The sequence below is a fragment of the Balaenoptera acutorostrata genome, chromosome 7 (assembly GCF_949987535.1).
Source record: "Balaenoptera acutorostrata chromosome 7, mBalAcu1.1, whole genome shotgun sequence".
NCBI classification, from domain to species: Eukaryota; Metazoa; Chordata; class Mammalia; order Artiodactyla; family Balaenopteridae; genus Balaenoptera; species Balaenoptera acutorostrata.
In genome coordinates this window covers 104,347,943-104,373,237 of record NC_080070.1, presented here as the reverse complement: position 1 = coordinate 104,373,237, position 25,295 = coordinate 104,347,943, and the positions used below count along the sequence as shown (strand labels likewise).

General features: G+C 43.4%; 1 protein-coding gene across 2 annotated transcripts in view; it reads right to left on the bottom strand.

The window, feature by feature from the left end:
• Nucleotides 1-10,030: 10,030 nt before the first annotated feature.
• POU6F2 (POU class 6 homeobox 2) overlaps nt 10,031-25,295 on the bottom strand; it is a 451,109-nt gene continuing 435,844 nt past the window's right edge. The window contains exons 8-10 of one of the 2 annotated variants that reach the window (XM_057550212.1): nt 22,486-22,654; nt 14,013-14,181; nt 10,031-10,535 (exon numbers count right to left, since the gene is read on the bottom strand). In XM_057550212.1, the coding sequence (XP_057406195.1) occupies nt 10,031-10,535; nt 14,013-14,181; nt 22,486-22,654 (843 nt within the window). The remainder of the gene's footprint in view (nt 10,536-14,012; nt 14,182-22,485; nt 22,655-25,295) is intronic. The other variant, XM_057550213.1, reaches the window with a different exon arrangement.

Sequence of the window (25,295 nt, the reverse complement as noted above, 5' to 3'; positions counted from 1 at the left end):
TTAGCTTTTAGTAAAACTTACTTCCGTTGACTTTTTTTCTTTTTTCTAACTTCACTTGGACCAGTGAGGGACTGGCTCTACACCATGGGTTGGTGTTTGGGAACCATCAGTCTTAATGGCTCTTCTAAGATTATGATTCTTTGCATTTCTCAAGACTGGAGAGGGGGAATTTTGTATAGCCTTGTTGTTGGCATTGCAAACTTTTTCCTTCTGATCCCTGAGCAAATCTTGTTTGGATGACCTCCAGGGCATGGTATAAAGTCTGCCTTTTAATGTGCATTAAAAAAGAACACTTGAATGGCAAGAAGCCTTTGGGACAAGGAACATCCACCTTTTTATAGTGCTTGATGTTACTGTCGCAGAGGTGCCCAGAGACTTTGGCAGTGAGTGAATTTCTATAAATCTTAAAAATCAATCAACTGATCAGTATATAGGGAGGGCTGGTAGATGTGCCCACTTAGACAACCAAATGGCTAGTCCAGCTTGGCCTTTCTCATCACTGCAGAGACACTGATAAAGTGGGGATATGCAAAGGGTCATAAAGATGACCCTTGTTTCTCCTTCCCACTCTTTTCAAAATCATGCATTTTGAACACAGCTGGGATCAAGGGAATTGAATAGGCACATTCTGAAGTAAAGAAACCACTGATGCATCTATAAATACTGAGGAATAATAACAGATGGAAAAGGGACAAGTTAAGGAAAAGGGACTGTGGTTAAAAGTATAGCACAGGGTAATGGACCTCATCAGAATGCAGGAAACTTTTCAGCTATAAGGATCCAACTTTCCAGCAATGCGGAGTGGGGAGAGGTTTGAAGACCGAGGCCCCTCTCTTCATGCTCAGAGCCAAGCAGATGAAAAACGAAAGGGTTTTAGTGCAGTGGAGAGCACGACCTTCCCCAGGGCTTTATGTGGCCCTAGTGGTTTGTTTTTTCAGCCCTAAGATCTATAATTTTGTTTTTCTTTGTAGATTTTGTGTTGACTCATTTTGATTCCTCCATTTCTTCCCTCCCCTTGCCCTCCTGTGCCTGTGGTTGTCTCTTTTTAAAATTTTATCTTGTGAGTCCAGTTTGCTTGCCTCTTTGCACTGATCCTTTTGGTTTATTGAAAGCGTGCCTATGTTATTCATTCTGATGTTTTTCCTTGCAACTCTGTCTTGCTGGTGTGGAGGCCAGGTTATTTGAACACAATAACTACCCTTTAAAGAAATCTTTTTCTTCACTCACTTTCTTAGCCCAAGTTGCCTATTGCTGCTCTTTGTAAAGCTCATGACTAAGGCAGCTGGTCAGTCATATTGTCTTTGTACATACAGGGTGATTTCTTACACGTGGGTACATTTATCCTGGGACTGTGAGATGAAAAAACTGATTCCCAAAGAAATACACCAGCATTTGCATGCAAAAACATAAAAAACAAAAACAAAGAACTATCCCTTACCATAGCCTTCTTCTTCCAATGCTACTGCCAAAGGTTAAAAAACTTCTGGACCCCTCTTTGAGCTCATCTGTAAATCACACCAGAAAATTGGTCTTATTGCTTATGAATCACATCTTATTATTTGACCTAAATTTATATTACCTAGCATTGTCACCCATCTTATGTAATCAAATCTGCTTCATATGGCTTTATTTACAGGATGATATTAAAAATATTTGAGGGCTTCCCTGGTGGCGCAGTGGTTGAGAGTCTGCCTGCCAATGCAGGGGACACGGGTTCGATCCCTGGTCTGGGAAGATCCCACATGCCGCGGAGCAACTGGGCCCGTGAGCCACAACTACTGAGCCTGCACGTCTGGAGCCTGTGCCCCGCAACAAGAGAGGCCGCGATGGTGAGAGGTCCGCGCACGGCGATGAAGAGTGGCCCCCGCTTGCCACAACTAGAGAAAGCCCTCGCACAGAAACGAAGTACCAACACAGCCAAAATAAATAAATAAATAAATACATAATTAAAAAAAAAAATATTTGATAGCACAGGCTAATCAGAACAGATGCTATTTATACCCAACAGTTATACCTAGAGTGATATGTATCCTCTGAATATCAGTTCTGCTTTATGATATTCTAAAACATTTTTAAAAATAAAAATACTCCACATATGGTGAACTTTGATATTTTTTGTTTCCAGTGTCCAGTCCTAGCTTGCTCTATTGGAGGAATTCCCATCATGTTATAGTGCCCCCATTAGGTGCATGTGTATAATGCTTAGTGTGCACATGATATGGTCATAGAAGGTGTTGATATGGCTTGGAAGACATAGAGGACATGTTTGGAAGACAAAATCATTCTCTTTTTTCTTACATCTTTTTATACATCTGGAGTATAACTACTTTACAATGGTGTGTTAGTTTCTGGTGTATAACAAAGTGAATCAGCTATACATATACATATATCCCCATATCTCCTCCCTCCCACCCTCCCTATCCCACCCCTCTAGGTGGTCACAAAGCACTGAGCTGATCTCCCTGTGCTATGCGGCTGCTTCTCACTAGCTATGTATTTTACATTTGGTAGTGTATACATGTCCATGCTACTCTCTCACTTCGTCCCAGCTTCCCTTTTAATGTAAGGGGGGAGGGTCTCACTTTTAAGAAAGAGTTCATGATGTCAGCCCCCATAGTCCTACCAATCCCTGGGAATGCATGTCTCCATGACTGAAACCTACTTTTCTCCATTAGTGCCTCTTGATTGGTTAGCAAAGCCTGTGTGGAAATAGTCTCAGGAATCACATCTCCTCCCAGACCACCAGGGGCTGTTGTGTTTCCCTCCAAGATGAGCTGCATGATGGGTCTAGTTAGGAGTCTGGGTAAGTAATTACTGAGTTTGGGCAACTCGTGCAGCTGTGGTGTTTCACAGAGATGGCATTTCAAGATGCATGAGTTCCATTTCTGATCTCCTGATTTACCCTCTGTCTCTGCAATTCAGGACAATCATTTAAAATACCCATAGAAAAGAATTTTAAAAAGAGTGGATATATGTATATGTATAACTGATTCACTTCACTATATACCTGAAACTAACACAACATTATAAATCAACTATACTCCAATAAAATTAATATTTTATATAGAAAACAAAATCAAAAAAATAAAATATCCTACAAATGTTGCAATAGAGCAATATAAGAAACACAGTTGAACTATGATATTCTTACTGTGGAAATAGCTTTGTTTCTTTGTATTTTCTAGTTTTTCTACAACAAACAGATTACTTGTATAGTAAAAGATATCATCAACAACAAAAACTGGAAGGAAAAATAAGCAAAAATATTTCCCAATTTATATCTTTTCCCTCATGTATAGTCATAGATGTGGCCCAAGTGGTGACCAGAACCGTGGCATCCAAAGTGGACTCATATGAGGCCCAGTGATCTACGTCAATGATGGGTTAGTTAAGGAGCTTAGTCAGTCTCAGTGCAAGTAATTCTTAGTGGATCTTCCTCTATGAGAACATTTATTAGTAGCATTGAGTACATCTAAGCAGGCCTCAAATCTCAGATAAGGGTACAAGATTTGGAGATGAGGACAGTAATACCTATATATGGTAGGAATCGAAGAAATTCCGGCCTCTCTTCTGCTTTTATCCAGCATCTTAATAAAGCATCTGCAAAAGACATCAATGTTACAGGTCACCACAAATGTTGTCATTGCATATGGGCCCCTTGCTCTTTGACTGAAGTTGTTTTTGGAGCAACTCCAGTTCTGGATCTGTGTGGTTGTATTGGCTGTCTTACCGCTGCATGTCTACACATAGCCAAACACCCTAGGAGCAACTTACATCCTCACCTAGGGTAACTTACATCCATAATCTGACTTTAAGAAAACACGTATGTTTTAGATAAAGTTTCATCCAATATCCTGAAAACCTCCTTAGGTGTCATCGTCCTCCCCTGACCATGGCTGTCCACATGGCTCAGTAGATCAGCCAAATGGGTCAGAAGCGCTGCTTGCTTGGACTCCTTTCAAAGGGCGGCACAATGGGTAAGGGTTCTGGACCTGTGTGTATTAATTGGGGGCTGGTTTCAACTACTTTGTGACAGACTGCTTCTGAATTCTTTCCAACCATGGATTTTTGATGAAACTCATCAACCTGCTGCACTTGACACTGAATAGATTATGTGTATATGGTTGGTTTAGTGGAAAATTCTTATTGGAACAGCTTTTGAAATCGTTTAAAACAGACACTGGTGATTGTCTTGTAAGCCGAGGCTATTTCTATCCATTCATTTACTGGTTCAAAGTCAGTTTCAGAACCGCTTTTCATCATTTTAATTCTGAAATTTATTTTATTTGTAAAATACTGTAGTACAAGAAGCATGGTACAAGATCTTCATTTCTGGAGAAATATTACTGTTTTTGCAGAATGAATGTGAGTTTCTTGAAGGCAAGGATTCATTTTGTTTATTTCTAAGTCCCCAGCACATAAAATTTCTGGCACATATGAAGTGCTTAGCAGATATCTGTGGAATATGGAATGATTGAATTTAAATGATGGTTATCTTTCTAAAGAAGACATTTAAGAATTTCCTAAGTCGGGCTTCCCTGGTGGTGCAGTGGTTAAGAATCTGTCTGCCAATGCAAGGGACACGGGTTCGAGCCCTGGCCCAGGAAGATCCCACATGCCACGGAGCAACTAAGCCCTTGCGCCACAACTACTGAGCTTGAGCTCTAGAGCCCGCGAGCCACAACTACTGAGCCCACGTGCCACAACTACTGAAGCCTGCACGTCTAGAGCCTGTGCTCCACAACAAGAGAAGCCACGACAATAAGCCCGCACACCGCAACAAAGAGTAGCCCCCGCTCGCCGCAACTAGAGAAAGCCCATGAGCAGCAACAAAGACCCAACACAGCCAAAAATAAATAAATAAATAAATAAATAAATAAATTTATAAAAAAAAAAGAGAATTTCCTAAGTCAAATATATTTCATAATAATAGGTATAATCAATAGGTAGGACCTTAGCCTAGAATACTTTTAGCGTATTTTAGATGGAAACAAAGCTTGACAATGAGTATTTTGTCTTTCCCCACCATGAGGACAGAAGAATCAGCATTTTTTTGCTCCTCTTAAAGTCAGTCTTGGACTTTCCTGGCACTTTCCAGGAAAGTCCATTCATAATGTATGGGCACTTGGATTTTAGGTTCTGTTGCTTTCCCCAAAGCACTTCTTGTCAATCATAACATAAAACTGATGTATGGATCTCTATGTAGTATAAGAAATGTTTGCTAAGGGTTACAAAAAGTATGGAGATAGTGATTCTAATTAAAAAAATTTTACTGGTATTTTTAGCAAGATTTTCCATTTTCCTTTTGAATTAGTAAATTATACAGCAACATTAACGCATCTCTCCTACCCACATAAACTTCAAGCAGGAGTATATTCTCAATGCCTAAATTTTCCAGAACACGCAATTACAGGCATTGCTTAAGAGCAGCAAAAACTCCTTCCCAGTAGAATTCGCTACAACACCTGGCACGCAGCTGGCTGTCAGTAATAGATTCTGATGTCTCTGGGTTTTGTCTGCCTGTTATGGTTTCTCATCTTCTGTCTTCTGATTCTCATGAAGACCTCCTCCTTCATCCCTGTGGTCCTTCGGTGTTGTGATCATGAGGCCCCATCCCCAGTACCACAGACAGGGGTGGGTCTGGGACCCTGCGTGGCCGATTCAAGCACATCATCCCCAGCACAGTGCCTAGTTTAGAGACAGGCGTGTGACTCAACATCTGGGCGCTGCACCTGAGAAGGAAGTCTAAGAGGACAGGCTGAAGACATCCTTGGAACCACTGTATCCAGCTGTGCTTGAGGTCCCCAACTGGACTTCCCAGACTTTGTTTAAATAAGTTTGAGTTGGATTTCTGTAATTTGCAATCAAAGGAATCCTAATTCATATAGTATTTCATCTGAACAGTTAAAATAATCATGATATTAACTAGTCTGTCATGAAACCCCTCCTTTTTGTAACATTTGGGGTTGTAACATACGCTTATTTCCATGCTTACAATTTAAATGACCTATCTGAGTTCAAGACACGTTTCGCCTAGAAGCTCATGTCAAACCATTCTTTATTTTTTATGGTACAAATTAAAAGTGACAGATCTGAAGCTGTTAAGAAATACACAAAGTGCAGCTTTACTGACCATACAGATATTGCTCTAGATTAAGTACAGTGTTGTCAGTTTTTTTTTTTTAAACATTAAGCAACCTGTGCAGATAAATCAGCTTTGGTTTCAATGTCAGAGCAAGTAAGGAGCTTTTAAATATCCAGTTTGGCTTCTTGGTCACAAGTCCATCATGTCAACATCTCGTCATGATGCTTTTTTCAAAACAACCCAGTCTGTTTTCCTGCTGCCCGCTCCAGGCGCGGAGAAGCAGCTCTCTTTGCCATGTCTCATCAGTGACTCTGGTAACCAGTCTGGATCACAGCACGCAGGACAAAAAAAATCACTTCCTTAACAACAAATAGACAAATGTGCCTCACAGAATTTCAAGTTGAAGACAAGCAAATCACGTGACAAAAAGCTCATTACAAAATGTTATTCAAACAGATTTTGCAGTCAAACATTGAAATGAAAATCAATTTCCTTTTTCTCCATTTTTTTTTTTTTTTTTTTAAGCTTGGTCATTAACTGGGTACAAGTAGAGTGCTGAGGTAAAACACTGATGAACAGTTTGTATTTCTTTTTTTTTTTTCTTAAAATAGGAACAGTTTAGTATTGCAAGATTGTCAGCAACATTTAGCCATATCTATACAATGTGCATATACCTACAAATATTGAGCTTTGGTCCAGCGTAGAGAAGATGAGCAAAGGCATTTTACAATTCTTTTTGGTTATAGCTTGAGTTCTTTGATACGCCTCTACTTGTTTTTTGTTTTTTTTCCTAGCTCCTTTTGCTTTTTTGTTCTCTCTTTTGTGGAGTGTGTGTGTGTGTGTGCATGTGTGTATGTGTGTGTATTGTGTGATTACAACAAAAAGAAACCAAAAACCTTGCAATGCAATTAAAACTCTCAACTGTTCACAATGTTTTTTTGACTGAAAAAGAAAAAATAGCCCCACAAACAAGCGTCAAGTATAACATCAGTCGTTTTTTTTTCTTTTTCATTAAATGATGAAGAAAATGAAGACAACGGTAATTTAAAAATATGTAAGAAAAATACTGAAGCTTGAAATACAATCACATGTGCCTGAAGCGGCTTTTATTTTTTGTTAGTGGCAACCTTAACCTTCAGTTCATGGAAACCTAAAAGACACTTAAATGCTACTGGCATGTGAAGTTGTTTACAAGTGGAAATAAGAAATGTCGTAAGAAAATTAAGCAGTAGGTGTGGTCCCCAAGACTTACAAGTTACACAGTATAATTTATATTCCTAAGAATCTGTTCAGGCACCTTTTTATGCCTTGTAGCAAAAAATTTATCTGTAAAAAATTAATATAAGAAGCATTACAACACCTTATAAATAATTTATAAAACAATACAAAATTATAAAACTATAAAAAAAATTACTGCACATGAATGGGTTTACGACTGTGGGATGAATATATTTCTTTTTTATTCCACTTTGGAAGATTACTTTTATTTTATATTTTCACTGTCCTAGTTATACCCTCCCAATTATAGATTTCCGAACTGAGCAGGCCCTATGTAAGTGCTGCTGGCATATGTTTAAACATTTAGCATCCATCATATATTATCTTGTTAACTTCTCTTTTTGGGGGAGATTTTCTTGATGGAACTTGGAGCGGGTCCTAGGAGAATACAAAATCTGTTTAATTGATACGTTTTTGGATCTCTGGGTCGTTGGTATCTGTGCAGTTTTTGAGGTGGCCAAATGGGTACCATGATATCGTTGGCACTGAAGATGAAGTTAGCTGTGGTGCAATTAGCATCAGACTGGAGAAGGAAACACCTGTACAAGCAACTGGTTCCACCTCCAGGATTTCATGTAGCGTTTCCTTGCTGCTGGTCCCCTGGTTCCTGCATGAATCATCTGGGAAGGGGGTGTAGGGTGCGGACAGTTATACCATTGCACTGACACCACCAGCACAGGGGCCAACAGAAGAAGAAACCCAAACCCCTATGGGGGAGGGTGTTAGGGGAAGAAGATGGCATTTCTAATCAGTTGGGCAACTTGAGTTTTTTTCTCTCCCACAGTTTACTTCTAGATAGCATTAATTATTAATTAATTATTCGGGAAGATTTCCATCTCGACAGCAAGGAAACTGACACTCTCTTTTGCCCGCTCCTATAATGGAACACGTTCTGCCTCTCCCTGCGGAAAACATCGACCACAGGTCCTAAGTGTTTACCTGCACAGAAATCCTCACATCTTGCTTTTTCCCTCTGGCTTATTAGGTTATTTTGGCCCACAGATCTTTAGAGTAAGTTATTTTGAAAAGTGAAATAATCCCTTAGTTCTAAAAGTGAAGGCTATTCTGATGTGCTCGATAAGCCACTTCTGTATTTTTCCTTTTAGTGGAGGCACTTCCTTGTTAACACTTCCTTTCCCCTCAAGAGTCCAGCTGCAATTCCCATTGTTTAATTCGTCTGCCAACTTTCTGCTCCGTTTATATATCCCCAAAAGAATCGCCCTCCCCCCGCCCCGAAAAAAGTCTGCTATCACTATTTGAATGAAAGTGGTAGCAGCAAAGATGGAATTTACAGGATGCATGATGGCCTTTAACAATCCGGTCACTCACTCTCTTTCTCTCTCTCTCTCTCTCTCTCTTTTTGGCCTGTGTGTATATGGGTGTGTGCATGCTATGTGTGTATTTTGACTGAAATCTCGAGACATTTCTTTGGCTATCAGACTTCTGAGAGAAATTGCTTTGCACAGAAGCATAACATAGATGTAAGTATTGAACCAAATGTGCAGCTTATGTTTATATTACAAAATTAGTTTTGGTCAGCTCTCCATGTACGTGGCCAACAGACTGAGAAAAATCCCAAGCTCTGGTGTGGTCAGTGAGCACAATTACAGCTTATGCCAGTGTTGACACTTCATCGAGCAAAGCCCTAGTTATTCTGGAGTCTCTCCTACGTTTCACTGGGGTCTGAGTGGAAAAGACACCATGCCCACTCTGTGGCCTTCCAGCAGACGTTGGGGGCCACATGCCAGGGGGGATGGAGAGATGGAGGAAAATGAGAAACGCGAGCTCCATTTTCTTTTCTCAAACCCACAGGTCATAGTGAGAAGAAAACAACGGATGCTTTGGCACACGATCCAGGATGCCCCCACTCAAAACAAAGAGAAACAAAAAAAGAACCCCCTCCCCCCAAATAAAAACCAACAGTGGGCCTCACAGAATGGCTTCAGCAACGGCACCCTCCCCCCCCACAGGGGGTGACAGTAGATGGGAAAGATGAGAGAAGTCAGGCTTGCTATTTCTCCGCAAAGTACAAATGTAAAACCTCGGAACACAACTTTACACGCAGAGAGGAGCCCACTAATGGTCGCGTTGGCAATGTCGTGTTTCTGACTTTGGTTAATAGGTTCATAGTGAATCAGCACTTAGAACCTGAAGGATGCCGTCCGCAGCCCCTCCTCCAGGTGGTAGGCTTGTATTCGCTTTGAACAGAGAGAAGTCTCCTTTGTGTGTTGTTGGTATTTTGTTTTTTGTGTTTTTTTGGTTTAGTTGTTTTTCTTAAAATGTGTTCACATTTTCATAATACACAGAAAAAAGTACGTGGTTATTTGGTTTGCTTTAAGTCCATTATAAAACTGGCTTTGGGGAAACAGGTCAGGGAGGGAACGAGCCTTCCTCCACACGCCTGCACTGTGGTGTAGTCCTTGTTTAAAAATTTTCAAAAACATTTTTTTTTTCCTTTTTTGGAAAATCCCATGGACACGTATAAACCATCTTGCCCACTTGGCGGTTTTCTTAGTCTTTTACTTACAAGGGTGATGACTGGGGCTACCTTAAAATTTATTTTTAATTTAATTGTTTCTTTCTTGGGGGGGTTAGGGGATGAAGTCCCAAGGGTGGAGTTTAGTTTCTGTGGATTTTTTTTTTTTCTGATTCCGGGTGGGCGTCTCTTTAGGAATTTTCTTCCAGTGAGTCTGTTAAGGGTTCCAGAGGGACTGCTGTGGCCGGCTCGTGCTGTTTTAAGCGTTTAATTGTGTTCTTCAGGGCTTGCCTCTTATTGCAGAACCAAACTCTAACTACTTCCCGGTCATAGTTCAGCTTCTCGGCAATTTCGGTCATTTCCTGCCCAGAGGGGTGCGTGTTCTTCTCAAAGTGGGCATTGAGGATCTCAAGGGCCTGGGGCGTGAAGGAGGTGCGCCTCTTGCGCTTTTTGGACGGTTCACTCCCGATAAACTCGGTCAGGTTCTGCATACCTGCCCGATGGCGGGCCTCAGCCTCAGCCATCCACCGCTCAAGCACCGGCTTGATCTTCTGGGCACTTTTAGGGGTGATGTCCAGCTTTTCAAACCTGGCAGGATACAAAAGGCCAGGGTTCAGTTTGGCTGTCAGACTGCTAGCTATAGTGTTCTCTTGGGCTTCCTGTGGTAGGAAAAAGTGGCTTCTCAGGATGGTGTGTCTGGGGGGAAAATTGAGAAAGAACAGTCTTACACTGAGTCCTCTGCCAGGGTGGGCCTCCTGCCTGCCTGCCTGACTGACTGGCAGAGCGAATTCACTCCAGATAAGCAGCCAGCTGCAAGGTAGCCCTCCTCGCTCAAGCCAGCACCCGCCCCCCTGCATGCTTCATGCCCCTGCATGCAGCTCGTACACCCACAAGCGGACCAGGTGAGCACAGGTGGAGACAGCACAACACAGCAGCCATCACGATGGAAACAAAAACCACTCGCAGATCTTTTTCCTGGAAATGCTTGAGATCTGAGCTTTGATTTGAATCCACCCAGCACCATTTCCCCTGAACTTCAGAATCCTTAAGGCAAAAATTAACACCAGGAAGTGACATCAAAGACAACAGCTGTCATGTTCTTTCGTTTAAAATAATTCTTTTTATGTTTTCCTTTTGGTTTCCTTAAATTTCCCCCACTGACTTGGTGATTAAAATGTTCTATCTATGCTAATCGTCAGTGATGGCAACTGGGACAAGTTTCTTTTATGGTTCTCTTTTCATCTTGTTTTGTGTCTCATTTTAATCTCTTTCTCTCCCCCGGCCCCCAGCCCTCTCCCGTCTCTGTCTCTGGTAACAAACACTTTTCACCATATGTAAGTTAACAACATGCTCCCTTTTCTGGTCAAACATAGCCCCTTGCTACTTTACTGCTGGACTCAAACAGCTGGACACACTGTAATTGCTATGAACACCCCCCCTCCCCTGGATGTGCTAGGGCCACCTCATGCCTTCCAACACCGTCCAGCGTAATGGTGTACTTTTGCACCAGAGTATCAAGCTGTGTTTAACGTGCTATATCTGCAAACTGTACTTGAATGATATCATTTTCTGTGAATGAGGTCTTCTATATATCAATTGCCATCTGCAATTCTTTGCTACACTGCCTTCAAAAAACTATGAAGCATCTTGGACAAAACTATCTACAGTGTTTTAAGAGGTCATCCTGGTATCAAATTCATACTCACTCTCAACGAAATACAAAATAGTACCAATTCCTTTTATTTGTTTGTTTGTTTGTTTGTTCTAAATCCAAATTCACAACCTTCCAGGATGACAACTTTGGATCCATGGCATTCTCCTCTATCTTTTCAAGTTCAGTCCTGTCGAAAAACAACCCTCTGACTGCAGAGTGCATCTTATTACAACAGACTGTTTTCATGGAGCGAAAATGAACCTGCTTTAGTCGCAGTATGTTTTATAAGGATGCTTGCAAAAGGACACAAAAGGATAGGCTTCCTTTATGTGCCTTAATCTTATTTTTGGCACTGCATTTTAGATATCTTATGTTGTGATAAGCAGCGCCAATAGTATCAAATTTTAATGTGATTCCGATAGCATTCCCTTCCATGTATAGTTCAAGGAGTTATTTATTTATTTTAACCCCCCCCCCCAACTTTCAGCTGGTCAAAGAGGAAAGAAGTACATCTTGCTTTCAATATAAAATGAATTAATTATTTAATGCCATTTAATGAGCCGCTCACTTATGGCAGCCTCCCCTAAAGCCCTCATTGTTGGATTCACTTACCATCATTCATTATAAAAGCCCCAAAGCTGAAGTCTTGGTAGCATGACAACAGGCTTTACAGCGCCATGGCATGGGGGACAGAGCTTGTGATAGGGGTGTCCAGTGTATTGCTGGTGTGTTTTCCTCTGTGTCTCTGATGCAGAGGCACTTGTTAAAGCATCTCGAGTCACTGCAGCTCATAAGGGAGGAGTGACGCCACAGTGTGTGCAAATGCAGATTCTTCACCACCGTGTAGATTAACTGGAGTGGTTCCACTGTCAGATCTTGGTCTCTTTCAAGACTTCCATTTTTTTTTTTTCTCGGTAGTTAGCTCCGAAAACTACCCCACTGAAACACTAGGAGCTAGAGAAAGGCCGAAAAGGCAAGGCATCTGCCATCTTCTATTAGACAGTGAATTCCCAAAGTCGCTTTTCATTTCAGCCATAGCTTTTTTGGCTTCCCCAGGGGAAGATTTTTAGAAATCAACATATTTGATTGGGAATGCCCAAGAAACATTATGTGTGTTAGTGAAAACCTTAGAGAGCACTTATGCCACGAAAAGGAAATCACATTTTAGGACTAAGAAATAAGCCAAAGAGGACTTCAGCAACGATAGCACACGGGCAACAACCTCAAAACCTGTGGCGTGCCTTTATCACAAGGTTGTTGAGATGAAACAAAATTAATGTTTCCCAACAGGGAGCAACAGTATTCATATCATTTGATGCTGCTTGTTAGTGTTGATGCTTCGGTACATGTTGTCTGGAATAACACATACAAGCCTTGAAACAAATTTCCCAGCAGTAGTATCCTTGTATAGACTGAATAAAGGTTATTTTCTACAGGGAGGTATCTTATAAGAAAAAACAGTAGGGGAGGCCAGAGAAGTGAGAGGATCCTATGGCGCTTTTTGTATTTAACAACAATCAATGGGTTTTATGGAAAATCATTGAGCAAAATGTGAGCTGCAAGCTCCTACCCCATACTGATGTTATTTATAACCTTAGTCTTAAACTGCAGGAAAAGTACACTTCCGTCCTTTGGGGAATACATTAAAAGTATAAAGAGCAGATAAAAAGACAGCATTTCATGGATCACCAAGAACAAAATCCACTTAAATGAGTTTAGAGTTGGTTTCTTGGCTTTTCCTGATGGAGGAGGACTCATAAGACATTGCCCAAGAGGAAAAAGCTCTTACCGAAGTGCCTTTGTTACCTCATGCATAAACATGGGATTAGTGCAACACACACATGCATGCGCAGGGTCTGCTGCTGGCGGCTTGACCCAGATCAACTCAAACACGGCCAAGGCTGGCTTCTGTCATTTATGTATTTAATTTTGGGAAGGGTAGGGTGAGGTTAGGCCAAACTCTCACTACCCTTTTCTGAGCTATGGAAAGCAGCTGCTGCTTTTTTAAAAATGTGCTTTTAGACTTGTGTCTGGCAAGGCAAGGTTAAAAATTCCTTTGTGGTCACAGGATGGCTAATTTTTTTTTTTTTTTTTTTAAGTGTGCTTTCTTGGAAAATCCGGATAGCCATCCCTGAGGAGAAATGGTGGGAGCATTACCACCACCTGACACTGGCAGCCTCAAGACATCAATCCACAGACAGGAGACAGTGGACCTCAGCCGCGGAGGACGGTGGGTTCAGACGCTTCTGGCCCCCGGTGGGGGGGAAGGTGTGTATTTCCAATGAAACCGCCTTGGAAGTTCTTTGTGAGTTGACAGGAGTTATCAAGCCAGGCCCCCAAATCTGCTTTAGCAACTCCATTTCCGTCAATATTACCAATCCCAACACACAGCTACCCCAGACTCCGTTCCCACACTCCACCCCTCCAGCTCGGCCCACCCGAAGAAGAAAAGCTGAGCCGAGAGGACAGACGAGGCCCGGGCCAGCCAGGAGGGGTGACAGCGCGTGGGCGCGGGTTACCTGCAGATGGCCGACTGGCTGTACGCGGGGCCCTCTGTGGCACTGAGAGCCTGGCCCACCTGAGTCTGGGTCAGGCCAAGGGACAGGCGCCGGATTTTAAAAGCTTTGGCAAACTCGCGGATCTCCTCCAGATTAACCCCATCCACCTCACCCGCTGCCGTCTGAGGATCTGTGGAGACGTTTGCAAAAAACAGGATCAATGCGTCAACGCACATCCCAGTGCTACGCGTTCTGGACGGCTGAGGAGAAAGCGGCTCAGTTCATAAGAGCAGAGCGTTGGGAAGCCACACCGCAGAACGTTCTTGGTCTGCCGGCTGAGGCACTCAAGCCCCCATCCTCAACTCATTCCACCTGCACAAATCATCCTTCAAGGTAGTTCTGTCCCAGATAAAACCACAGCCAGCCTACCCTGCCACTTCCACAATGCAAGAGCGAGCTCCTTACCGCTTAACAGACAGCAGCCAGGGCAGGGGGGCACCAGCTACGGGGGGATGCGACTCCATTTTGCCCATAAGTATGTTCAGGTATCATGTAAAAATAGAAAGATGGAAAGCTTTCCATTTGAAATGTCTTAACTGGACTCTTCCGTGCTAAGAATTGCCCTTGAAGAAAAACAGTATTTTGTATTTTCCTGTACCCGATCACCGCTGCAGCCAGGCTAACAGATGGTAACGTTGCCTAATTTATTATGTTCACATTAGCCCCTCAGAAGAGCATGCTTATGAAGCTGCGAGAATAGTATCGTCTCCCCCCACCCCCCATAGCAATTTCCTGACACAGACACCTCTGTCCCCTGAAAGGGCACAGAATAAAAAATGCCTGCTGCAGGAAGGCTCCTTTGGTGACAGATAACTCGGTCAATTTAGGACTTATCAAGGGAAATGACACAACAGCTGGAGAATGAAACTATCCCCCCCCCCCCCCCCGCCCCCGCCTCCGGCTACTGATCCCTGGATAAATGAAAGCACACACCAAGCTGCAGACAGCATGGTTTGGGGATGGTGGAAGATTTCAAAGGGCTGTTCCATCCCGCCTGGAGCGAAGCCATTCTCCCTGCAAGCTGACTCTATTGTTCTTCACCTCATTCCCCGGACTCAGGTGAAAAGTTTTTCTCTTCCTCTTTCTGCACAATCGCCCACCAATTTCAGTCAATTACAGGACTTGTCTAAGGAACTGGGGTGGACTACATTAGTCTTCTGGGCTTAGGGCTATAGAAACTCCTGTTATCATGAAAAGAAATACATTGGTACCCCAAGGGCCAATTTTTCAAGGACTTTTAAATAAAGATGTTAATATCTGTGGCGAGGGGCCTTGGAGCTTCCTGTATAGATTCTCTCATTATAGGGGAAATGGACTCTGTCGACAGAATCAGCCATGGAGGTGTACGCTGTACCCGTATCTTCTCAATAAAAACAAAGTCCTGGAGGCTTCCCTGGTGGCGCAGTGGTTGAGAATCTGCCTGACAATGCAGGGGACACGGGTTCGAGCCCTGGTCTGGGAAGATCCCACATGCCGCGGAGCAACTGGGCCCGTGAGCCACAACTACTGAGCCTGCGCGTCTGGAGCCTGTGCCCGGCAACAAGAGAGGCCACGATAGTGAGAGGCCCGTGCACCGCGATGAAGAGTGGCCCCCGCTTGCCGCAACTAGAGAAAGCTCTCGCACAGAAACGAAGACCCAACACAGCCAAAAATAAAATAAAATAAAAAACAAAGTCCTGTAGAATCTTTACACATCATGAAGCATAATTTCACGGAGGAAAGATGGGTGGAAAGTCTAAATGGGCTCCTCGTAGGGCGGGGAGGCAATAATAAACTAAGAGTTGAGAAGGTCTGGTGTAGACACAGAGGGACACTTGGTATAGAACAGCATAGGGAGCGGAGCCTGGCCTCTCTCCAAGAGAGAAGGAAGAGGAACTGATGGCCCTGCAAACGTGGGCAGTGGAGGTTCAAAACTGAGGGTGAAAAAATGGAAGCCGGAGACTTTCCTTGTAACGATGTGGCTTTTAGGACAGTGGCTTTCTGAATTAGGCAGGCCTAGGAGTCACCTGATGGGACCCGGGATGGGCATTTTTAACAAGTACTGCAGGCGATCCTGATGCAGAGGACCCACTGACCCCGCAGACAGACGCTTTCGCTGCGGCTCTGGCCTGACCGAGTCTGGGTGTGGCATCCTCTGCATGTCGACCCTTTACCTGCACTCGACCCTTTACCATCATTATTCACCAGGTTCCACTACACAGAGAACTTGCTCTACCACCTTGGGTAAGATGATGGGCCAGAAAGACTACTTACTGGGCAGGTGCCCCGTCCTTGCCATCCTCCACCCCTGGCCTCACCGTTTATGGCAAGTGGCAAACAACTGGGAACCAGTGGGCTGGGGTGGCCGTTGGGGTCTGGAGTTGGGGGGAGATTTTTTCTCTGAGCAAAGCTAAGTAGCTCCTGTGGGAAGTAAATTTATTGCCTTACATTAGCCCCATCTCTAGATCAACAGGAATCAACTGAAGGATTCAGGTGATCTGGAAGGATTTCCAAGGTCTACTCCAGTCCCAGGGTCTGTGCTGCCACCAGAATTGGCAGCACAGTACCAGGCAGGTGTACGACTGGGATACAGTTTTGTGTAAGTCTCTTCTAGTTTATGCCTTGCCTTCTCCTGCTGCCTTTATTGTTTATCTCCTTCCTAGTTCCTTGAGACCAGCGACTAGATCCATGTGTGTGATTGTGCAAGTTGCTTTTGGCCAGATCGCTGATAATAACCAGAGTTAAAAAGAAAGCTATGGTCTCTTATCCCCTTGCCCTGAGCAGTTGTGTGGATCATCAACAGTTTTACTCTAAAGCTCAGAGAGGTGGGCGCCTTGCCCCCTGAGCCCTTGGACTTCTGTGAGGCCTCAAACACTCATCACACCAGGAAGCTGAATTCCTTCTTTCTCCTCTTGCACATTTCCCACTCTTGTCTTTTTCCTGGTTCTACTTCTAGAGCTGATAAGATAGGAATTCTGGTGAAATTTAAACAGGGTGATGGTCTATTGGACAAAGGTCTGGGGAGAGGAAATCAGTGTCTCATTGTTTGTGCAATTTGTTGATTGCTGGAGATGAGCTGCCTGGCTTTCTTTACATTATTGTTCTCATCCATAAGAGTCAGACGGCACCATGTATTATTATGGTTTCGTTCCATGGATCCCAAGACTACAAAAGTCTCCACATCCAAAGAAGGGGTCCACCCATGGATGAATATTAGTTTTACCCTGATTACAACATGTGGGACATGTCTTCCCACATTGGGAGAATGCCTTAGATGGTGTCTGTAAGATGTTATGAATTAACAAAAAAACTAATGCTTTTTTTTTTTTCTTTTTTTTGGTGCCAAAGTCTCTGTCGTAAACTCTTGAGGTTTTCTTCTCCACTGTTGGACAGTTCCCCTTCATTAAGGGTTATACGCTTTTCTATTTGAGGAGGGGAAACAAGAGGTAAATGTGATAAACGGAGGCTTCCCTGGAAGGTCACGTTAACTCTCAGTCCGGCTCAGAGGTTGACACCACCCTGGGATCAGTCAATCTGGCTTTCCATCATGTCATTCCTTCTGGCTCTGGGGAGGTTGGGTTAATTTTAAGGATGAATCTCAGGCCACCTTGATGGGGACTTCAGAGGGAACCCTCAGGTCCCCCACAAGGTGGATCCAGCACCTTTAACCAGCTCTAGGGAAATCCAGTCTGGGACTTCTCTGCACTGAGGAAGAAGTGCACCTTTTATAGAAGTTTGCTCCAGATTAAGTCGGCCCAGTATATTAAGTACAAAGTCAGGAAGCAACGACTTCCACGGTTCTCCCTGAATCTGAGCCTTGCTGAAGGAGCCAGAAGATCAGCCTACATAGGGATCGATTGGCCTGGAGATTTATAATACACTGGCGTTGAATGTTGGCAGTGATTCGTAAGTATAATGATGACGTTTTTCCCAAATCAAATCTGGAATGCATGGGCTGAAAAATAAAAGAGTTCTTTGGAAGCTAAATGCAAACTGCGTGAACACTAACCTGTTCTGTAGAATCTGGTTGCATGGTCACTGGGCCCATACTGAATTGAGCACTCAGGACGGACCAGGACAGATATTTGTTTTGTTTAATTTTAAAAATTTAGCTCCTTCCAACTGCTCACCTGGACATCAGTGTAAGGGGTTGCTAAATGGGTCGAACAGTTGCCATCCATCCACATCTTCCTTCTACAACCTCTGCTTGTGGGACTGTTACAGGAGAAACATGCATCTATAAAGAAGCTGCCAGGTATGACTTAACTGCCTTCTAAACATCCATCTGCTTTTTAGTGCTCCACTCACAGCAAATAATGGGCATATTTACCAAATATTTCTGAGAAATAAGAAACCGCCTGGGAACGTGCAATGCAATTTGGGAGAACAGCTTGCTTGCCATACGGTGACTTCATTGAGCTGTGGAAAATGGTGTGAAACTGACCAAGTGAGTCAGGGGTTTCACTGTGCCATAAGCTATCACCAGGCATCTTTATGGTCACTTTATAGTTTGGCTTTTTCTGATATTAACTCTCAGTCCCTTTGCTGTCTAAGAATTAAGTTTATAGGCCAGGGGTTTAAAAAAAAGTGTCCTGAAAAACCAAACCAAACCAAATCCATCAAAGAATAAAAAGTCCCACGTCCACCTGTTTTTAAACAGTAACTGTGTAAATCCTAAGTCAATTTGGGGCTTTGTTGTTTGTTTGACTCTTCTAGACTTTCCAAAAGCCCTGCTATGGAAACTATAGTTAGCCCCGGTGACTGTGGAGACCGAGCAAGGTTTGACAAAGGGCAGGCTGTGCAGGTGCTGTGAACAGGTGTGCAGACGTCTTAAGGAGTGTGCATATTTGGTATTAACTCTGTGTTCTTTTGCCTGGAGAAGGGCAGGTTATGGATGGTCCACCCACTCCAGTTGACCTGGAGCAATGGCAGATTGCCCAGCACTGGGCAACCTTGCCCGTGACCTGTGAGGGACCATTCACCAAGGTTTTGACCACAGGTTCAAATCCATTTTGACCTGTTTCGAACTATGGCCTTGGCCTAGTGGACGGATTTGTGGACCCATTAACCATCCCACTTAATTCAAGGATTATTTACTCCAGCAAGTCCTTCTGTTCTGTCTCAATCTCCAAAACTGAGTTCACTCTCTCCTGTATTGCCATAGTCTTTATTCGTACATTGATCATAGCATTTGTTTCCCTTTATTGTAATTGTGTTTCTTTGTTATCAGTTCATGACGTCCGCCTGGGCAGGGACCACATCTAGCTTATTTCTGCTTTCTTAATATCTATCCCTGTGCCTGCATATACATGGTGCTCAAAAAGCTTATTTTTTATTTTTAAGTTGACATCCTCTGACTAAAACACGCTTTTCCCTCCTGTAATTTAATCCGTGTATCAACTACATCTGAAGTATGGGGTGGGGTCTCCCTGCATTAGCTTATTTGCAAATTTGGTAAAGTTTAATCTCAGAAAAAAGTAATTTTAAATGCATATTTCATGCTTGAATATAAATTTCAAAATATGCAAGATGTCTAGTCTTTCTCATATTGGCTCAGAGAAAAAGCTTGTGCTTTAATTGTAAGACATGTGTTCAGGCATTTAAAAAATTTTTGAAGAATATTTAGGTGATTTGATAGAGTTTATCATTCAAATTGCACTGGATAAAATTTATGTGACCGCGTCCTGTCTTTTAAGGCAGCAGTGCTGTGTAGAATGTGTATAACCCATTGAGTCTGGATGTCTGGGTTACCCTCCTGGCTTTGTCACCCAGGATATTGGTCACACACTGTCTCTCAACTAAGACCGAATCTGGCCTCTCTGACGTAAGATGGTCGAGATGGGTTGTACTTTTCAGGATCTATTTGATGCCAGCTTCAACATCTGAAAATGAGAATTTACATTACCTTGTTGTGAGTATTCAAATCGGAAAAATAGTGAGAGTGCTTTGAAAACCTTACTTTGCAAAAGGAGGCTTAAACAGAGGTTTGTTGAGGGGGTGGTAATCAGCATCAGAAAATGCTCCAGGTATTATTCATTCTCTAGTAGGGTCTTGAGACAGAAGGGAATTAACTAAACAGCATGCTCAAAATCTGTAGCAGTTGTAAGCCCAGCAATGGGTGTGTGTGAAGTCCGATGTCCGGTAGTAGTACTCCTGGACCCTCTCATATCTGCCAGAGAAGGCTCCTCTTTCAGGCTCTGCGTATGAGTTTGCAGTTTCTTGCTTCAAGTGCATGTGGTAAAGGAGTCTCTTTTCCCCAGTTCTGTATATTTCTCATCAAGGATATGCAGTGTGGTTCACTCATTATACACGTAGGTAGAACCTAGATATCCCACTGGCCACTGTGCAATTGAAATTTCATTTGGCCCATTAAGTAAAAGGCTGGAAAAGGCTAGTCCTTTCCTGCCCAGCTTGAGACAAATGGCAAGATAGAACCCAGTGCTATCCATCTGTCTGTCTGTCCATCTATCCGTTCATTCACCTCTCTGTCCATCCAAAATGTACTGAGTGTTTACCTTGCGTAAAATACTGTATTTGTGGGGTATTTTGTACTTTTCATATTTAAACATTGCATATTTAATTTATTTCTTCTCTATAAGATGTTTGATATCCATTCCTTTTCTTTCAGGACCAAAGCTTAACAGCTTATTGTAAATTTATGAACTCGCTGCTATTTAGAAATAGAGTGTTTTACAGAAGCTTTTTCAGAAGAGCGAATTGGAACAAAGTTTGAATCTCTTCTCACAACAACCCTATGAGGAGTTTCTTTGTTGGGGAAAAAAATCTGGCTATAATTAAATTAATTTTTTACGAGTTTATTCGAGTAAGACTAGACTTTTTGGCCCAAATGAGAAGAGTTATATATCTAAACCACTTAAAATAACAGGTTGATGGCAAACTCCATCAAACCCTGAAACTCTGTTTGGTATCGACCCCTTTTTAAGATCAAGAGCATCCAGGCTAGTGTACTGAAGTACTTGGGCATTTTTTTAAAAAAATTAATTAATTAATTTATTTATTTTTGGCTGTGTTGGGTCTTCGTTTCTGTGCGATGGCTTTCTCTAGTTGTGCCAAGTGGGGGCCACTCTTCATCGCGGTGCACGGGCCTCTCACTGTCGCGGCCTCTCTTGTTGCGGAGCACAGGCTCCAGACGCGCAGGCTCAGTAGCTGTGGCTCACGGGCCTAGTTGCTCCGCGGCATGTGGGATCTTCCCAGACCAGGGCTCGAACCCGTGTCCCCTGCATTGGCAGGCAGACTCTCAACCACTGCGCCACCAGGGAAGCCCCGACTTGGGCATTTTAATATCTTTCCATAATCTCTCATTTTCTTCTCCATTCCACAAGCATCTTTCTTGCCTGAGTTATCCATATAATTGAACATCTATGTATATACGCACACATATATGTCCGCACATGTATATATGTACATATACATTTTCGGGGGGGGTTGCTTGTCGGGGGAAGACACAGCGACCCTCCGTTTTGCCTCGCATTTCCAGACTTGCCCTATGATATGGAGAGTCCCTACTGTTCCTGTTTCGACAGGTCATTCATGACACTTGACCAAACGCAGATACTTACACGTGTCCTTGTTTTATGGCACAGATGCCTCTGCAGTGCTTTAGCCTTTAAACCCGTAACTGTTGGATATCTGGTGCCTGGAGAATTATAATCGATGCACATATTCTGTCATTTTTATATACAAGTAAAAATTGCACTAAAGGTGAATAACATTAAACTAGACCGCTGTCACATTCATCTCTATGTGTTTCTATTTGCATGTGATACATATGCTGTCTTCACCTAGGGCCAAATACCATTTCTAACATGTGTATATGCCGCCCGCTCAGGGAAGCCGACTTGCAGGCTTCGGTTCTTTTGTGAACGGTTGTTCAGAGGTTTCTCACCGGATTCCGCGCATGCAGCTTCCCGTCGCACCACTGGAGGCGGCTCGTGGCGCACATGCCCGCCCCCCCCCCGCCCCAACCCCCGCTGCCCACAGGTGCTCTTATTTCCTCCAACATCTGCAGATAGAACGGCAGGGGACCTCACACACACGGAAAGGCAGCCGACCTGCCGGCTCTCTCAGTTCTGAGCTCTGTGGTTCCTGCCCTGCAAGCTGGGCAGTTTCTCCCTTCTGAAGCGGCCGGAATGACTCAGCACATCAGAAGGCACCTGAGGTGGAAACGGCCCCTCCACGTACACATTTGAGGGGGTCGGGGGGCCTGCTTCCCCAAGGAACCGTCTGGCCCTGGGCACGGACCCCATCCCCATACTGGCCCAGCAGGGCCAGGAAATTTCTGTTCAACTTGAAAGAAGCAGAAAGAGAGGGAGGGAGGAAGGGATGTAGGGATGCGCGGGTGGGGTGGGGAGAGAGAGAGAGAGAGAGAGAGAGACATTGCAATTAGGCAACGAGAAGGCCACCATGATTTAACGGAGCCAGAAAGGATACTTACTGCTGACTAACTGGCCCACGCTCAAAGCTGAAGAGGAGGAGGATGAGGAGGAAGAAGAGGAAGGCTGCCGGACGGGGCTTTGAGACATGGACGCTTGGCTGTGAGCCAGGTGCAGAAGGGTGCTTTGGGAGGCTGCTTGACCCGCTGACGTCTGGGAGGGTTGGTGGAGCTACATTGGGGGATGTAAAAAATACACAAAGGCATGAAAAATTAGGAGGGAAATGCCAGGGAACAGAAGTGTCATCTGGGGTCGAATCATTTCCAAGAATATATGCTTCTCTGGAAGAGTGCACACCCTACACAACAGGGAGGATTTTTTTTTTTTTTTTTGTATATAATATGTTGCTGCTGCCTTGACAGGCATTTTATTAGTAATTCTAAATATATTATTAATTTCCTACTTGGCTTGCTGGAGCACCCAATTTTCTACATTTCCTGACCGTGGTGTGCAATTGGACTCTTTCTGCCTGTTCATGCAATTACAGTGCACTTGACAGGCTTCTCAAGAACGTATAGATAAAATATAACACCTACCATCAACTCGGAATGCAAACCTCAATATCAAAGGCAGGCTGTGCCCAGCCATTTTGTCTTAGGTAACTGGTGTTTTTAGGAAAGTTCCAATTTAGGCTGAGTGTATATGGGAACTTCCTGCTCTCCCAGAACAAAGAGTCTGGGTGTATTACTGTGGAGTCGGAAAAAATGCTCTCTAAGATCCTTTGGAAATTAAGAAAGAAATTGGGGCAGTCAGGACAAAAGTACTGATTAATATTTGTAGCTCTCTGTTGTCACTGTCTTACTCTGTGCCAGCACTTTGTTCGGGACTTTTATGCCCTCTCATTTCACTCCTGCGTCAGCCTGAGAAGTGGGTATGATTTTGACCCCTTTTTGACCAACAAGGAAGCTGAGGCACAGAGAGTTTAAAGGATTTGGTAAGTTCCTTTGGCAGGTGGGGAGGAGCTGGTCTCTGGACCTGTGAAGTCTGACCCCAGGGCTTGAGCTCTTAGTCAGAGCGCCTCAAGTAAGAATTCACTTTTTAAAAAATTCTGTGTGCCGTAAGGAAGGTGGTCTTTATGTCCATGTGCTCGTGACTCCTTTACGGGTCATCAAAGTGCTGTTGTTCTGACAGTTGAGAAGCTCAGCTGAGGGGAGGAAGAAGAGAGAAAAGGGAAACGCTTGCAGGTGCCGGGTCCACTTAGATGCCCCGGAGGGGTCTCCGCCCATGTATTGACCCTCTAGGAAGCTGACACAAAGGGCAGCCCAGGACCCAGCACAGGCGCACACGTAGCCTCAGCAGTGGCCACCTTTGTTGGTTAGACAGAGCACTTTACAAAGTGCTTTCATAGCCATCATCACACTCCCAGAGGTGTAGGAAGGTCTTTATAAAAGGTTTTTATAAAAGGAAGTCAGACTGGGGGCAGAATCAGGCCAGGCCCCGAACTTTGGTGGAAGAGCCAACTGCAAATAATCAGGCACTGATCTTTTACCACCTCCTCGGGATCTAAGAGTCAGCCCGGGAGGTTTCAACTTCACACTTGTCCCTGCTTTCCCAGTGTGTGTTCAATTTCACATTCAACTTTATCGAGATATAATTTACACATAATACAATACACCCATTTAATGCAAACATTTTGAGTTTTGTCAAATGTATACATCTGTGAAACCACCACATAATCAAGATATAGAACCTTCCTTTCATTCTATGAAATTCCCTAATCCCCTTTGCGATCGATTTTCCCTCACCTCCTGGCTTTCTGCCATAATGGACTCATTTGGCATGGTTCTAAAAATGGAATTGTATGGCATGTACTCTTTTCGCATCTGGCTTCTTTTGCTCAGATACCGTTTTTGAGATTCACCCGTTTTGTTGCATATGTCAGTAGCTCATTCCTTTTTATTGCTGAATACTATATATAGTATATACCTGTATGTATACCTATGCCACAGATTGTTTATCCATTCATCTGTTGATGGACATTTGGGTTATTTCCAGTTTGGTGCTGTTATGAAGAAAACTGTGATAAACATTGATGTACAAGTCTCTGTGTGTACCTGTGTGTTCATTTCTTATATGTAAATACCTAGGAGTGGAATTGTGGAAATGACTGGGTCATACCATAAATGCATATTTGCCTTTTAAAGAAACTACCAAGCTGATATCCAAAGTGGTGGTAGCCTTTGACAGTCTCACCAGCAACGTATGAGAATTCCAGTTGCTCCACATGGTCACCAACACCTGGGATTGTCAGTCTTTCTAATTCCCTAAAGTGTTTTTAACCATCAATTAACATTTTACTTTCAAACAATTGTTAGTCAAGTGCTACTTTGGAAATGTGCTTCAGGAGCTATTTCCCCTCTGGTTCCCCGTGGTAATGCTTTTGCTCCTCCGATTCACGTGCTATCTCTATGTGGCAGAGACACTTGGCATGATTATGGGAAGTAAATGATTGTCCCTCGGCCACGAGTCTGCTCAACACTAGAATCCAGGCTCCCACCCCACAGTTCAGGGCTCTTTCCAGGACGCCAGGGTGTCCCACTCCAGAATTGTCTGCAGTTACATCTCAAGTGAACAGCCTTATTATTACTCCACTGTGCGAAGACTGTGAACTAAAGACAGTTGTAATTGACACGGAACCCAAATTAACATGCATCAAGCATCTGCCTAAAGTAATTAGCCAGTCTGCTGAGCACATAATCAACAACTGAATCCAGTAAATTTTATTCTGTAGGAACACACACTGAAGATTAAATCTATTTTTAATTTGTTTAATAAACTGTGATGGATATTTCAGTCTACCCCCTCTAACCTA